Here is a 14,248-nt window from a genome sequence, read left to right as displayed (position 1 = left end):
GCGCCTCACCTGCCGCTCAATTCTATTGGCCCGCCGCTCCGGCCTCCCCCGCCCATTGGTCGCACCGCCCCTTAAGTCGGCGGCGATTGGCTGCAGCGGCCCCGGCCCGGTATCCGGGTAAGATGGCCGCAGTCGGCGAGTGCTCGCTCCCCGCTCCGTGGCGGCCGCTCTCCCTCACCCACGTCGAGTACCCGGCAGGTAAAGCCCCGCGCCGCCCCCCCTTGCACCTCCGCTCCCCTCAGCGGCGCCCCGAGGCCCCCCCTCACCTCAGAGAGGGCCGGGCCGCTCGCTGCCAAATAGTGAGCCATTGAGCTGCGAGCCGCAGGCGGTGAGGCGCGCGTGCGCGATGGGGGGCGCTGCCAGATAGTGAGCCATGTGGTGAGGGGGGGGGAGGAGGACGGGGCGCCGCGCATGCGCACTGCGAGGTGGCGCCGTGCCCCGGGGGCTGAGGGGCTTTGGGGGGGGGGGGGGCAGTGCCTCAGGGCGCTGCCTGTCGGTGACATGGCGACAGGGCGATATGGTGTGACAGGGCGAGGCTCTACCCGCCCTGCAGCAGCCGCCACAGCGGTCTCGGCGGTGCTGGTGGTCTCGGGGAGCCGCAGTCGAGGCGCCTCGTGCGGTGCTGCTGTGTGTGGGGGCGGCTTTTTGGTGATTTTGGTTGAAAATCCGAGAAAAAACGGCCTGTGGGGTGTGGAACTCGAATTTGGGGTTAAGGCGCCTCGCTGCTCCCTCACCCGCCTTAATAAGCCCTGCGTGTGGGTTTGGGTCCTGTGGGAGCTGCCCTCAGGGGGCTCCGGCACCACAGGTAACGCCTCAGCCAGGAGCCCTGGGACACGGCGGCACCAAAAGGCTTTGGAGCAGGAGATGCAGTCCCTGTGCCACCAGCACGGCTGGTTTGTAGGGTTTTCCCTCACACTTCCTCGAAACGGCGGCGTTTTTGCCTCACGATTCTGTGAAACACTGGTGTTTCCTCGCCTGCCTTGTGTCTGCCTTCGCCCCGTAGGTTCTGCTGCCCCTCCTCACGGTTATTCACAGGAAAGTTTAGGAGAGAAGGCGGAATATTTATAAAATCTCTCCTGTAATGCTGGTAGATTCCTCTTATGCCCTTATTTAAACCTGGGGTTGTACACAGCGTGTCCTATGTGCTGTTTGTTGGGTTGGTTTGGGAAGTGAGGGTGCTGCAGACCTCACTGCACGAGGGTTGTCTGCCAGATCTTAAAGAATGGGACAAATCGATTATTTTCTCTCTGCATTCGCTGCTTTTATACAGGCAAACACAGCAGGTAACGGTGTAGGGCAGGTAAATTGCCACCAAGGTTGGGGTTCTGTGTTACGGAGCGTTGCGTTTGGCTTGGATAAAATACCTGATGCTGGAAGGCTGTGAAACGGAGAAAAAAGGCTAAAAATTAAAACAGCTGGAGGTACAAAAGAGTCTTAATTTTACCTTCGTCTAGAAAAATGAGTTGCAGCAAGCTGGTAGGTCTGATACTTTCCACTGGGTCTGGGGAGAGCACTCTAACTTTATTTAGAAAGCTGTTTGTGTCCTGCCTGTTAGGGGCTTTTGGCCAGGTCCATAAAGCTGCTAGATAATACATTTATAAAATAACGATGTTGGCAGCGTGCTCGGTGCAGGGGAATTAATGTAACCCCGTGCTAATAGGGAGGGAGGGAATGAGAAATGGATCCTGCTTTTACCCACATCAATTATTAAGCTGTCTCGGCATGATGTATTCAGCTGGGTGGCGAACTCGCTGCCTCCTGGCCGGTCCCTGAGGCTGCTGGCCCGCTGTGGCACCTGGCTCTTAAAATCTCTCCTCTCTGAAGTCTTGCAGTGCAGAAGAGTTGTCATTCCTGCCTTCATCTGCCTCGAGCGACAGGCGCTTTCCCTGTGACCAGCTGAAAATCAGTCAGTGCTGATTCCTGTCTGGCAGACGAAGCCCTCTTCTCGGGCTTCTGCTTGTGATTGTGGAAGGGATGGGTGCCTGCAGGAGGGTGCTCGTCCTTCCCGTCTCCGTCTGGTGTTCCCTTGTCGGCCGTGGTGTTCCAGGCACTCCAAGCACCCATCCTTAGCACTTGGTCTTCAGGGCTTTCTGCAATGTCAGCTTTCAGCGAGAGCAGCTGAGAAACAGCAGATAAACGCTGTGGTGGGGTTGCCCGCAAATGGTCTGAGCGGTGTTTTTGGGACCTAACGGGAAATATTGATGGAAAATGTCAACATCAAACCTAGAGAGAAGAAACTCTCACTGCAGCATTACCTGACAGGGCGTTAAACCGTGCTGCTTAAGAGAGGGGGGCTCTAAAAATGCTCTCACTTTGGGAAACGGTCGGTCCTGGTGCTTTTCTTAGCAGCAACTGCGCTTTTTTGTGAGATTTGGCATCGAGTGGGGCCTCTGGCACTAGGTAGGCAGGGATAATGCTGCTTCTGTCTATTTTCCAGTAATGAGCTGGTGATGGCAGCAGGATTGTTATGTCCTTTATGGGTATGTAAAAGCCATACTCCAAATGTGCCTAATTGCTCTTTGAACCTATTTCCGCTTTGGATCTCTACCCCTGGCGCTGAGCTTTGTGATTTAATGGTGTTTCTTCTCTGCTTTTAAGTCTCTTGCTCAGTAATTCCACTGAACACTCGCTATTTCATGTTCAGTGAGAGGTGACAAACGTTTGCTGTCCCTTTCCCCGTGTCATTCGTGATCTTACAGAACTGCTGGTTTCTCATTTTCCTTTTTCAGCTGAAAATCCGAGTTACTCGATATTTTCTGAGCGGCTGCGGTGCCGTTCCTGCTGTCTTCGTCTCCTTTCTGTTTGTCTTTCCTGTGTTTATTGCTCCTTTTTCAGATGGCGTGGCAAGAAGCACGGAATGAATTTGTGGTAGAGCTGTAACGGTAACTTTTGTTCTGCTCTTAAAAACGTTCTTTTTGTCTCATTACTGTGGAGTATTGGATGCTGCTCTGGAGGTATTGTGCTTACACGAAGACAGAGATGACTTTTTATTTATTTTTTTAACAGTTAAACTAAGTCCCATCACTGTGTCTGTGTAATTAGGGCTGTTTTTTCCCGTACGCATTACTTTGCATGGCATGACTTGGTGCTGCAGGCTTAAAACTCATCTTCAGGGACTTCCTGTCTGTAGGGTGAGTTTCACTGGAGAGACACTGAGTTCCTGCTCTGTTTGTTTTTTATTATTATTATTTGGAGAAGAAAAAAAAAACACAACACAACTCCTCTCCTCAGTGCAGCTGGGATTCTTAAAGCTCTGCGACCTTCTGAGCCTTCTCACCTCGGACAAACTCTGCAAGGAGAGAACCCTGGAGAGGCAAAGCCCTTCTCTGCAGGGCGACAGAGTCTTCCTCACGTGTCGGAGGATTTCTAAGATGAGGCAGAGCTGTAGAGGCAAGCGTGCACCATTCCTGATGAGAGAAATGATGTGTCAGAGCAAAGGAGCTCACTCTGTGCGTGTATTTCATGCTCAGTCCTCGCTGTGACTTCTGCTGGGGGTGCTGGCTGCCCATCTGGGGCTCGTTTCCCACCTCAGCAATATCTGGTGAAAGAAGCTGGGATGTTTGGCTTCTTCAGAGCTGCGTCGGGTGTTTCATCTCCCAGCAGAAGCTTCAAGTCTGTGCGCCGCGGGCTGGAATTTCAAGCTTCCTGAAGATATTTTTATTGTTCCCCAGCTCGTGCTATCGGGATACGTGTGAGGAGAGGAAATGCTGACCTGTCAGGAGTATCTGCTGGTGTAAACAGGCGTGAAACGAAGAGGCTGTCCTTGTGTGTGCACCTCGACACAAAGTATGGCCAGCGACAGCGCCGCAGAGAGATGTTTCAGTAGGAAGCGGCGGTGGCAGAGCCAGACCTTGTGGCAGGATGTGGGTAGCGCTGCCGATTCATATTTCTGGTGTGTACAGGTTGAGCTGGTGTGGTTAAACCTTGTGCGTTTCCCCTAAAAGGTTGCTGAGGGAAATGCTGAATTAGAGCAGAAGTAGGAACTGAATGGAGGCTGAAACAACAGCGTGCCTCTGATCTGCGGGTGCTGGTTCATCCGTTTATCTCTTGAAACCCTAAAATGAGGTGGTTAGGCTCTCTGCTTTGCGTCTTCATGCCCAAATAATGCCCTGCCCGGGGAAGGCTGGACTTGAAATAAGCAGAAGTAAAACAAACAAACAAAAATAACCCGGACTGTCCATCACACAGATCTTTCTCTTGCAATTTCCAGAGGTTCGGGTGCTTTTGGTGGGCTCTGTTCTCCCTGCTTGTAGGAATTGTTTCCTATTTTAAAAATCAAGCAAAATGAAGAAATAAATAACTTTATAGAAGGGTAGAGGGGAACCTGCTGCTGGGTCTGAGTGGGCTTAGGGCTGCCAGCCCTCCTGCTTGCTCTGCCTTCCCTGGGATTTGCAGCCGCCTCAGAGCACATTTATGGTGTGAGTGCCTTTCTGATGGAGTTTCCAGGGCAGAGCTGAGCCTCCAGTTAACGCATGGCTGTTTATTTGCCTCCTCACCCAGAAAAAGCAGCTTCAGCATGCGGTTGTGTTTGGTTGCTGCTGGCTACAGTGATCTGAAATACCATTAATGCCACCTCTGCGCTGTTTTAAGCGGACAGTTGAAATGTTTGGGGCATTACGGTGTGCAGAGCTGGCAGCTGCCCGAGTAAAGGACGCGGTGCTGCGCCTGGAGGCGGCATCTGGGCGATGGTTCCTGCTCCTGGGCTGGGTTGGAGCGAGGGATGTGAGCTGCTGGAGGCTGGGGCGGGATTTACGGGGTGTGCTAGGTGGTAAGGTAAGGGAGGGTCTGGAGCTGGGTGCTGCCAGTGCTATTTAAATTAAAGGCTGTCTCGTTATGTGTTCTTCCACCATCTGTGCCAGTCATCGGGTTGGTTATTGCCTGGCAAAATCAGGGCTTGGTATAAAGGACCAAAATCTTTGCGTGCCGTGGATCAGCAGCGGGAATGACCTGAGCCACGCTGGTGCCTCGGTGAGGAAACCTCTCGCCGATGCCTCGGGGACTCAGACTACAGGAAATACTCCTGAAGCTGTCAGGCTGCTTTTGATCATTTGATCTCGTGAATTTCCTCATCGTTTAAGCCAGGTTTTGTGGTGTGTTTGGGATTCATGCAGAGCCATAAGGGGTTTGATTCTGTGTAGCTGGGGCAGCAGCACCCAGCGGGTGGAGGAGCAGCGTGAAGCCTGCTGGACGCAGGGCAAACCGGCCGCAGGGTGGAAGAAAAGTTTCCAATCCGGGGTCTTCCAACATATAAAACCGAAATGCAACCACACTCCAGCAGAAACCTACTGTTCTTGGGGGTTTTGTCCTCCAATCCTTCCTAATTTCCCCAGGGTTGTGAACTAAAACTACTGCAAGAGCTGTGTGGTGCTGCCGGTTCCCAAATCTAACACAGCCTGGAAGTGAAGAGGAATCTGCACGCTGTACCTGATGCAACCACAGCTGTGAGGCAATAGCAGCAGCAGCAGCGTGAACTTTGGAGCAGTGCATTGCCATTTTTTTTTCCCATTTGCCGTGCTCAGAGGCTGAGGTTAAAGTTTGCTGTGCCAGGAGCTGGGCTGCAATGTCTGGCTATTCACTTACGTTCGCCTCCTCCTGCCTCTGTGACAGTGGAGGATAAAGAGGTGGGTTTGAGGTGCCTCGTGTCCTCTTGGGAAGTCCTGGCCCTGCTCCCCAGTTCTCTCTGGACATTTTCTAGTCAGGGTGGAGGCCCAAAGGCTCTCCTGTATGGTACAAGTGGGCTGCAGGTAAAAAGCAGTCTCCTTTTTTCTCTCTCTTTCATCTCCTGCAATGTTTAGCTGTTTATTTCCTCCCTGTGCTGCTAATGGCAGTGGTGGTGCAGACACACGGTGAGACAGATGAGGGGGCTGATGCAGCTGAAAAGGAACCCCCTTTGGGAAGGATTTGGTTGGGGAGTGTTTGCTGGGAATTGCCGGGGCAGGGAGAAGCAATGGTGAAAGAAGGGGAGGGAAGGAGCCACCTGATCTATTTCTCTCGTTTGTTTCCCTAGGTGATTTCTCGGGTCAGCTTTTAGCTTATCTGAGCCTCGGTCCGATATTCATTATCGTCGGCTTTGTAACGCTCATCATATTCAAGAGAGAGCTTCACACGGTGAGTCCTCCTCTCCCTTCCAGCTTCTGCTTTGGACACAAATCTTTTAATTTATGTCTCGCTGCTCCTGTGTTCACACTTCTTTTTGTTTTAAAGAGCCAGCTTAGGGAAGGTGATCTCCTGTCAGCAGCAGGAGACCCTGTCACTTGTAACAGGTTTCATCTTTGACATTCTGTTACTCCGTGGTGTATTTTGGGCAGTAGCTGTCTACAAACATCAGTGGGAGATGCCTGAGAAACTGAAGGCGGCTGTTGCAGGGTGGGAAATAATATTTCTACCTTGTCCTTAGATCCAGCAGGATCCCAACGTGAGTGGGTTTTGTGAGCTGGGCAGTGTGTGCAGGAAAGTGTAATTCAGCAGGATGAGCTTTCTTTGAACCTTGCTGAGGCACAAAATGGGGTCCAAAATAAAGCCTCTGAGTTCCCAAGGGAGTGGATCTGTCTGTAAGGGCTGCTTCCCAGCTGTGCACTGAGCAGCAGGGATAGAACTGATTCTTGCTTCTGTCCCAGGGAGCAACGAGGGACTCTTGATGCATAACGCTTTGTCTGCTCTGACAGGTAGTTGGGAATCAGTGTCACAGCTAAATTCCCTTCAGGAGGTACAAATTTGTGACATTTGCCCTCGGTAAACAGATAAAACGGGGCCAGCAAAAGGCTTTTGGCAGCATGTTTCCAACACGAGGCCGTGGTGTCATGGGAACCAATGGCCCAAGGGACCTGGGAACGGGACTTGTAGGTTCTGAACTGCTGCTGGCTAGAGAGGCAGCTTTAATTCTAGGCAGCCTGAAGGTTTTTTGTCAGCCCAAGAGAATAAGCTAGAGGAACTCGTCACAAACTCATGGGTTTTTGAGTACCCAACTTGTTGGGGATGGTGGTGATGTGGCATCGAGGTTGGTTCCCAGTTCATGGAGAAGTCCTCGCTGAGCTGGGGTGAGGCGCCAGCTGGCTTGCAGCAGCCTCACCCGTAGCTCAGGACACAGGGTGGAAAATGGCTTCATCTGAAATGGGACCGAGTGTGAAGGAGTCAGAGGATCAGCACCAGCTGGGAATTCGGTCACAGCAGCGGGACTGCTGTAGGGGAGGGGGATGGACAGTGGAGTGACAGCGAAAACAAATGCTAGCGGGCTGTGTCAGTTCACAATGTGCCTTCATTTACAGGAGCTTCAGGATGAAAAAAACATCCGTAGAGGGAAAAGAGAAGACCTAGAAAGTTTTTCTTTTAGCTATTTACTCGAATAATGGGGTGTGTGCTCCCCCTGTTGGTCGGCAGTGAGCGACAATCCCTAGAAACCTCTGCCCTGTCCCAAAACTTTGCTTTCTGCACTTGCTGTTGGAAATGTTATTGCTGTACAGTGTCATTTTTGTCTGTCTTTGTGAATCATCTGCTGAAAAGCTGTGTGTATGCAACGTGGTGCCAGATACACAAAGCAGGCTGAAAAACAAAAGCTTTTCTTCCTCTGCTAGAGAATGGTGAAGCTGTTGGTTATCACCTAAGTAGCTGAATATTAGAAATGCACGGTTTGGGGTTTTCTTAACAGAGGGATTGCCTGGTAAGTAGGCGGATATTTTAAATAGGATGACACAGTTGTCTTGCCTTCACAGATCTCTTTCTTGGGAGGGCTGGCGTTCAACGAGGGAGTGAACTGGTTAATAAAAAACGTTATCCGGGAGCCACGGCCTTGTGAAGGTATGATATGGCCCGTGGGTGCCACGGTGTCGGTTCCTTTCCAGTGGAATGAGAATCATGGGGTGTTGGAGGGCGTTTTCCCCTTTGCCTCGTGTTGGCTTTGGATGTTTGGGTGTAAGAAGGCTGGCAGAGATGTGTCCTTGTGCGCACAGACTGGTGGAGTGGTTTGGCTTCACCTTTGGAGTGTTCCAGCTGCTATGTACAGAGTAGACCTTGACCATACTCTTTCTTCTTCTCTTCCCAGAAGCCCATTCAACAGTGACCACAAAATATGGGATGCCGTCCAGCCACTCCCAGTTCATGTGGTTTTTCTCAGTCTATTCATTTCTGTTCCTTTATTTAAGGTAAAAATTCACTGTCAGGTTTTTGCCTGTTAATACTTTGAAACACCTCAAATAGATGGCTCCCTCGCTGCCACTTCAGCACGGGGCAGAATGAAATCCGAGGCCCTGCCCAACGTGCTGTAACTAGGGCGGGTGGAGCAGGTCTGTCCCAGTCTGTAGGACTGTGCTTCCCACTGCCCCAAAGGGAAGGATCGGGGTGGGCCTCCTGCTGCCTCTCTGGGTACAGCTCTCCTGATTTTGCTTTTATAAGCCACGACGACCCACCAGGGTGAAGGAAGGGGCGGGGGGGCGTGGAGGGAGGAGGAAAGAAGAGCTGCTTTCTCATGTGTCTACTCGGTTTCGTCAGCGGGGTTGTCTGCAGTCTTTTAGGTAATACCTCTCGCCCACTTGCATGCCCTCTTAGTCCATCTCCTGTACCGAGTACTGTCCTTTTCTGCTGTGCTGTGCTTTCCTGCAGTTCTCGCTGGGGCATGGCTCTGTCTTGTGGCTCCAGGCGTGGAGGAAGACAAAACTCCCGGTTCCTCCTGGCTCTGTGGGTGATGGAGGGCTCTGTCTCTGCTCCCTGTTGCATATGCTCAGCATGTGTCTTTCACATCAGCTGCAGTAGCTGCGAGCATTCTGCCTTCCATCACACCGATCGCTGATAATAGCTGGAGAAAGCAGTGTGGCTTTCTGGCTTCTCTTTAAGCGCTGCCAGCAGGACAGATTGATGCTGGGATGATACCGAGCTGCCCTTGATCCCTTGGAGTAGAGCTTTCCTAGGAGTTTGGAGATAGCGAGAATAGGTACAAGGACTGCTCAGCTTCCTGCCACTGTGCTAATGGCTCTCCATCTCTTTCAGAATGCACCAAACAAACAATGCGAGGTTTCTGGATTTACTATGGCGACATGTGCTGTCCATCTGCCTCGTCACAGTGGCTTTGCTAGTCTCATATAGTAGGTATGGAGCAATCGTTTGTCTTAATGCTCTCATACAGTCCTGCGGCCTCTAACAGCCAGCAGCCCTGCCCTTCTTTATCCCGCCTTTCCCATCTAATTCTCAACGACTGCGCTGCACAAGCGAGAGCTTTGCGGAGGTTGCTGCGTTGCCATGAGCCCCTTTAAATGCCCAAACAAAGGTGCTACATGTCTGGTGCTTCACCGATGCCTTTATGAAACCCGGGATCAGCTGAGCCTGTACCATGTCTCCGTTGGCTCCATTGTCGTGCTCTAGCCTCGCTGCCTGGCCCTCTTTCCAGCACTAATCATGAAAGCATCGCACCATGCCTTGGCACACCAGCATCTGCAGCATGGGGATTGCTACAGTTGGTCAAACTGATTTTGTTTTGCTTGAGCAGTAGATAATACAGACGTGTTTAGCTGTCTGACTTGCAGGATTCAGTTACATTAACATGATGAATAAGGAGAATGAAGTTTTGATGATTTTTTTTTTCCTTTAGTAGACAACATAATGAGCTCCAGTGGTTGGAAACCAGACAGGTTCAGACTAGAAATCAGGCCATGTTTTCCCCAGAAAAGTAATTACCTGTTGGCACAGCTGACTGTGTACTAGAGCTGATTCCTTATTACTGGGTATTTTTAAAATTGTCAGGACAATTTCATAAAAGATGGTTGGTCTGGTTCAAATAAAAAGTAATTTGAGGAAATTCATTGGCCTGTGCAAGGGAGAAGGCCAGTTAAGATGATCTTAATGGCCATGATAAATGGGTGAAAAGAAATTTGAATGTGACTCATGTAGCTTTTGTGCAGGGATAACTTAAAACTCGTTAGTACAGCTTTCTGGCTGGCTGCAGTCACAGTAGCTGCTCTGTAGTAGTGCAGCCTTTGTGTTGTCACGCTTCAGAGCTGCAACATCAAGGCAAAGATGCTGTCTGTTCTTAAAAGTTGTTAAGCTCCAGCTCTGGTGGTTTGGGGGGGACTTTTCCTGCTGCTGGCTTTGGAGAAGTCTCTTGTGGGAACCAAGGGCAGCAGTTCTTTAGCTAATCCAAAGATATGCGAAGAGGAACGTGGAGGATTATTGAGTTAAACTCAAATTAGGAGTGCCCTAAGCTGAAACTGCTGTAGCAGGGAAGAATGTTTCCCAATTTTCCCCCCTTTTTATTTTTAATAATGAAAACTTAAGTCAAACATCCACTTCTAACATCTGGAGGATAACTTCTTCAGAACTTTGGAGGGTCCAGTGAGACATCAGCCCTTGAATCACGCCTCCTTTGGCTTTAAAGTCTATCTGGTGACTTTTCTCTTCCGCTGCAGGGTTTATTTGCTTTACCACACCTGGAGCCAAGTCTTATATGGAGGTGTGGCAGGAAGCATTATGGCCATAGCCTGGTTTGCCTTCACACAGGAGATATTAACTCCTCTCTTCCCAAGGATAGCTGCGTGGTAAGTCTCGCTATTCAGTGAAGGTTTTATTCCTGCGAGTCTGCATTTCTTGGATCGCTATTTTGCTCATTAAATGAGCTCCTTGGAATAATCTGATAACACAGATGGAGCACAGCTCCCTGACCAAAAAATAAAAGTTGTTCAGACTTCTGTGAACTATGTTACTGATGGTAGAAATGGGAATTCCTGGGTTCTGTTCCAGCTTTGTGTACTAACTGTTGTGAGCTCTATAACTTGTTCCTCCGTGTTTTCTTGTGCATGCCTGTCCGAAAAGCACACACCCTTGCCAGGTACGGGTAGGAGAGAGAGGACGTTTAAGAAATGTGTGTTTTAAGGCCCTAGCAGAGTTATGGGGTGTGGCACAGTATTGGTTATGAGTAACTTTGGAACCATAACAGACCTTAATCAGTTTAATAATAACCAAGTGAGACTGTAAAGCCATTTAGACTTAATGTAGTCCAGAAATGTTACATAAGGAATGAAAAAAACAGTATTTTTTCTTTGAAATTGAACAAGGAGCCTTCTTCACAAATGGAAGGATAATAGGAAAGCAATGTTAAATGTTTACAAGAATTTATGCAGTGTGGCTGTGTTGTTTTTTTTGTATACTGATCAAAATTATGGTGGAGAAAAAGCCTAATTATTTCACCTTTTTCCACCCCTTTGTCTGTTTTCAGGCCAATTTCAGAGTTCTTTTTAATCCGAGACACCAGCCTCATTCCGAACATCCTGTGGTTTGAATATACAGTCACAAGAGCAGAGGCGAGGTAAGTGATCTGAGGGGAGGAAGAGCTGGAGCTGGTGTGACTTGTTAGGTGTCGTTACTGTCTGCTGATGTGTAGAGAGCTGCCGTGGATAGAATGGTGTGGAGTAAAGAAACACCAGGTTGTGAGTTAAGTACCAGGTCTGGAAGGTGAGTCTGTTCGGGAGAATTTGAGATTAGCATTTTGTTTAAAAAATCACTATTTCAGTTCCCCAGCCCGCGTTCTTTGCCAGCAGGTGTTGCTAACCTCATGTCCACACGTCAGTTTGTGGGTACTCCAGATGTGGTGGCCTTTCTGGGACTGGAAAGGGCAGGAAGGACTGATCTGCCTGCAGAGTGTGGCAGGGCAGCTTTATTTTTGTGTGGATCTAAGCAGAGCCTGACTTTAATCCTGTCTTTCGCCCCCTGATTTGTCACAGCTCACTGATACAGAGTTGGGGCCAGCTCCCTCACCCTGCCCTCTCTTTTGGCGTTGCAGAAACAGACAGCGCAAGCTGGGGACGAAGCTCCAGTGACTCAGGAGGTGTTGGGGACCAGCGTGCGCATTTGGATGGAGACAGACAAGAGCAGAGACCTGGGAGCAGCAAGGAGCCTTTTAACAGATGGACCAAAGGAACAGGCAGGGACCATACCCAAAACCTGAAAGCCTTTGCTCTGCTTTAGCAGCTAGCTGGATGCTCCCTGATGCATGTGGGACCGTGCAGGAGTAGAAACTCATTTTCAACACAGATGCACATTGCCGGTTGGAATGTACCATCATGTCTACGTCAGGGGAGGGGGGAGACAATGTCTGGTGTCATGTTTGGGGGAGGGAAAACCAAAAATGAATCGTTTCTGTGACTTTTTTCTTTTTATTTTTTTTTTCTTCAGCATGAAATATACACACTATTTATTTTTTTAAACGGAGCTATTGTTTTTGGGGTGGGTGAGGCCTTGTGTGTTTTGTTTTTTTGCTTTTTGTTTGGGTTTTTCTTTTTGGAAGAAGATGACAAAACTAATCTCCAGTTGATCATGCTTAATTAGGGCTTTTAGTTTTGAAGAATTTCTCAAGAGGGGAGAGGGGTACTAAGATGGTGTAACATAGGTAGAAGGGAGAGGAAGGTTTTCTTTCCTTTCTGCCACCAGTTTGGGAGATCCAATTCAATTCCAACTGCACTTTGTATAGACAGAAAGAAAGCACTAAAAGATTTGATTTTTAACACTAGTGATGGTTCTGTGGGGAAGCCTGCACGGATTCCATTAAGGGGAGTGTGTGTGTATAAAAAAAAAAAAAAAAACAACGAAGGAAAACCGAAATACACTGATATATATATATTTTTTCCACTGCTGCTCCTGGTGTGTAATTAGCAAGGCTGTCTTTCTCAGAATCTCTTCTAGGTGGCAAGATTACCATACGTATCTCATGTTTATTTCATCTCTTCCTTTTATTCTTTTATTACCTCAGGGTTGCTGGGATCTGTACAGCTTCTGTTGTTGTACTTGGTGTGCTACCGATGGTGCTAGAAGGCCCATTGGTTCTAAGCAATGCTATGCTCCAATAAGTCAGCCCAAAGCCTTACAAAATTCAGTTGCTAGTCTCTGTCTTAAGCACTGGATTTTTATTTTATTTTTATTTTTTTGTTAAAGCTTAAGGGAGGGATTTTTTTTAAGAATGAACAAAGTGACAACCATAAAGAAATAATAAGGTGAACAACTAATAACTAGCTCAGTTGCTGTTTGAATTTTCCGAAGTCTTGTTAGAGTCCAGTTGTGAACTCAGTAGTGAGCTTACTTTAGCAGATACCCCTACCAGTTGTTACAGGGGGTTGTTTGGGGTTCTGCAGGCATAATCTCGAGTGCCAAACTCCTGCAAGCAAGTTTTGCTTTCCATCCTTCTTCCGTTTTGATTCCTCGTTTGGCCAGTCAGCTCTCTGGATGCTGTGTCTCTGTGGGAGTGTGCCTGCCATCTGTGTGTGCTCCAACTTCAGTGATCCATGAGTTAACCTGGCAAGGGCTATACTCAACGTGCTTCAGGGCTGTGCATGGACACTTTCTGTATTTCTGGTATATAATGCAGCAGTTCAAGTGTAACTACAGAGAAATATTTATTCAAAGCACAATTGACTTGAACTTTCACAGATAAAGGACAGCTTCTGAACTGGCTCAAAGGTCATCGGTGTGCCTTCGATGCAGTCATGTGAGCAGAGGTAAAATGACTGTCACATCTCAGTCTTGCTGCCTGTTTTACTATCTTCACTTTAAACAGACTCCTGCATTATAAAGCTGCTTGAAGTGAGATGTATTTCTGTTCACCTTGATTTTGATATATATAATTTATTATTTTTTTTTTTAAGTTTTCATCTGTGCCTGTTGCCATAGGAATTTGTGTGTTCATACGGAGTGGGAGTTGGCTGCTGTAGAAACTGTTGGACAACCAGAGCATTAACTGTAGAAAGTAGTGATCCTGATCTAGGAGATCAGGAATTAAGCTCTTTAAGCTTGTGTGTTCAGGTAGCTTTGCATAGTAAACTGTTTTTCACTTGCATCAAACCAGGTTTAAGATCTGTTTAGTTGTTTTGCTTTTTTTTTTTCTCCATAACATAAGCAGTCCTGTTTCTGTTAACATCTGAAGGACCTGAGCACTGGATCTGCCTGGAAGGTGTATCAGAATAAAGAGGCATCTTACAGCTTTCACAAGGACATTTCAATCTGACTTAAAATAGCTCTGTTAAAATTGGGACAGGACATCAGGTAGGCCATGTGGCATGGCAGAACCATATGTTTTGAATCTGAAAGTTGGTACTAATCACTGACTACTTGCAAACCCAATTATTTTCTCCCTGTATCTCTTACAAATTAACTTACAAAGCAAGAAAGAGGATCACAGCTCTCTTTCGCAAGGACAAGGCTGAAAGAAGATTGTTTAAAGGGTGACTAGCACTTTCCCAGCTTCTTGTAAGCTGTTCTGAAAGAGAGCTGGAAAAAC

At 48.4% G+C, this 14,248-nt stretch overlaps 1 protein-coding gene across 2 annotated transcripts; it reads left to right on the top strand.

The window, feature by feature from the left end:
* Window positions 1-40: 40 nt before the first annotated feature.
* Window positions 41-12,563, top strand: DOLPP1 (dolichyldiphosphatase 1). Of its 2 annotated transcripts, XM_027470659.3 has the most exons (8): window positions 41-198; window positions 6,008-6,108; window positions 7,710-7,794; window positions 8,039-8,138; window positions 8,980-9,078; window positions 10,392-10,520; window positions 11,198-11,287; window positions 11,762-12,563. In XM_027470659.3, exons 1-8 carry the CDS (start codon window positions 123-125, stop codon window positions 11,796-11,798), a joined length of 717 nt encoding a protein of 238 aa, XP_027326460.2. In that variant the 5' UTR covers window positions 41-122; the 3' UTR covers window positions 11,799-12,563. The 2 variants fall into 2 exon arrangements, with proteins under 2 accessions (XP_027326460.2, XP_027326461.2); XM_027470660.3 differs by lacking the exon at window positions 8,980-9,078.
* The last annotated feature ends 1,685 nt before the right edge of the window (window positions 12,564-14,248 follow it).

Source organism: Anas platyrhynchos, chromosome 18 (genome assembly GCF_047663525.1).
Source record: "Anas platyrhynchos isolate ZD024472 breed Pekin duck chromosome 18, IASCAAS_PekinDuck_T2T, whole genome shotgun sequence".
Taxonomy (NCBI): domain Eukaryota; kingdom Metazoa; phylum Chordata; class Aves; order Anseriformes; family Anatidae; genus Anas; species Anas platyrhynchos.
This window is presented reverse-complemented; position numbering and strand designations above follow the sequence as displayed.

Bases quoted from the DNA above. Each gene is read 5' to 3' on its own strand.
- DOLPP1 (XM_027470659.3), top strand. From the start codon at position 123: ATGGCCGCAGTCGGCGAGTGCTCGCTCCCCGCTCCGTGGCGGCCGCTC. The intron at 199-6,007 runs GTAAAGCCCCGC...TTGTTTCCCTAG, and splicing joins CCACGTCGAGTACCCGGCAG to GTGATTTCTCGGGTCAGCTT. The intron at 10,521-11,197 runs GTAAGTCTCGCT...GTCTGTTTTCAG, and splicing joins TTCCCAAGGATAGCTGCGTG to GCCAATTTCAGAGTTCTTTT.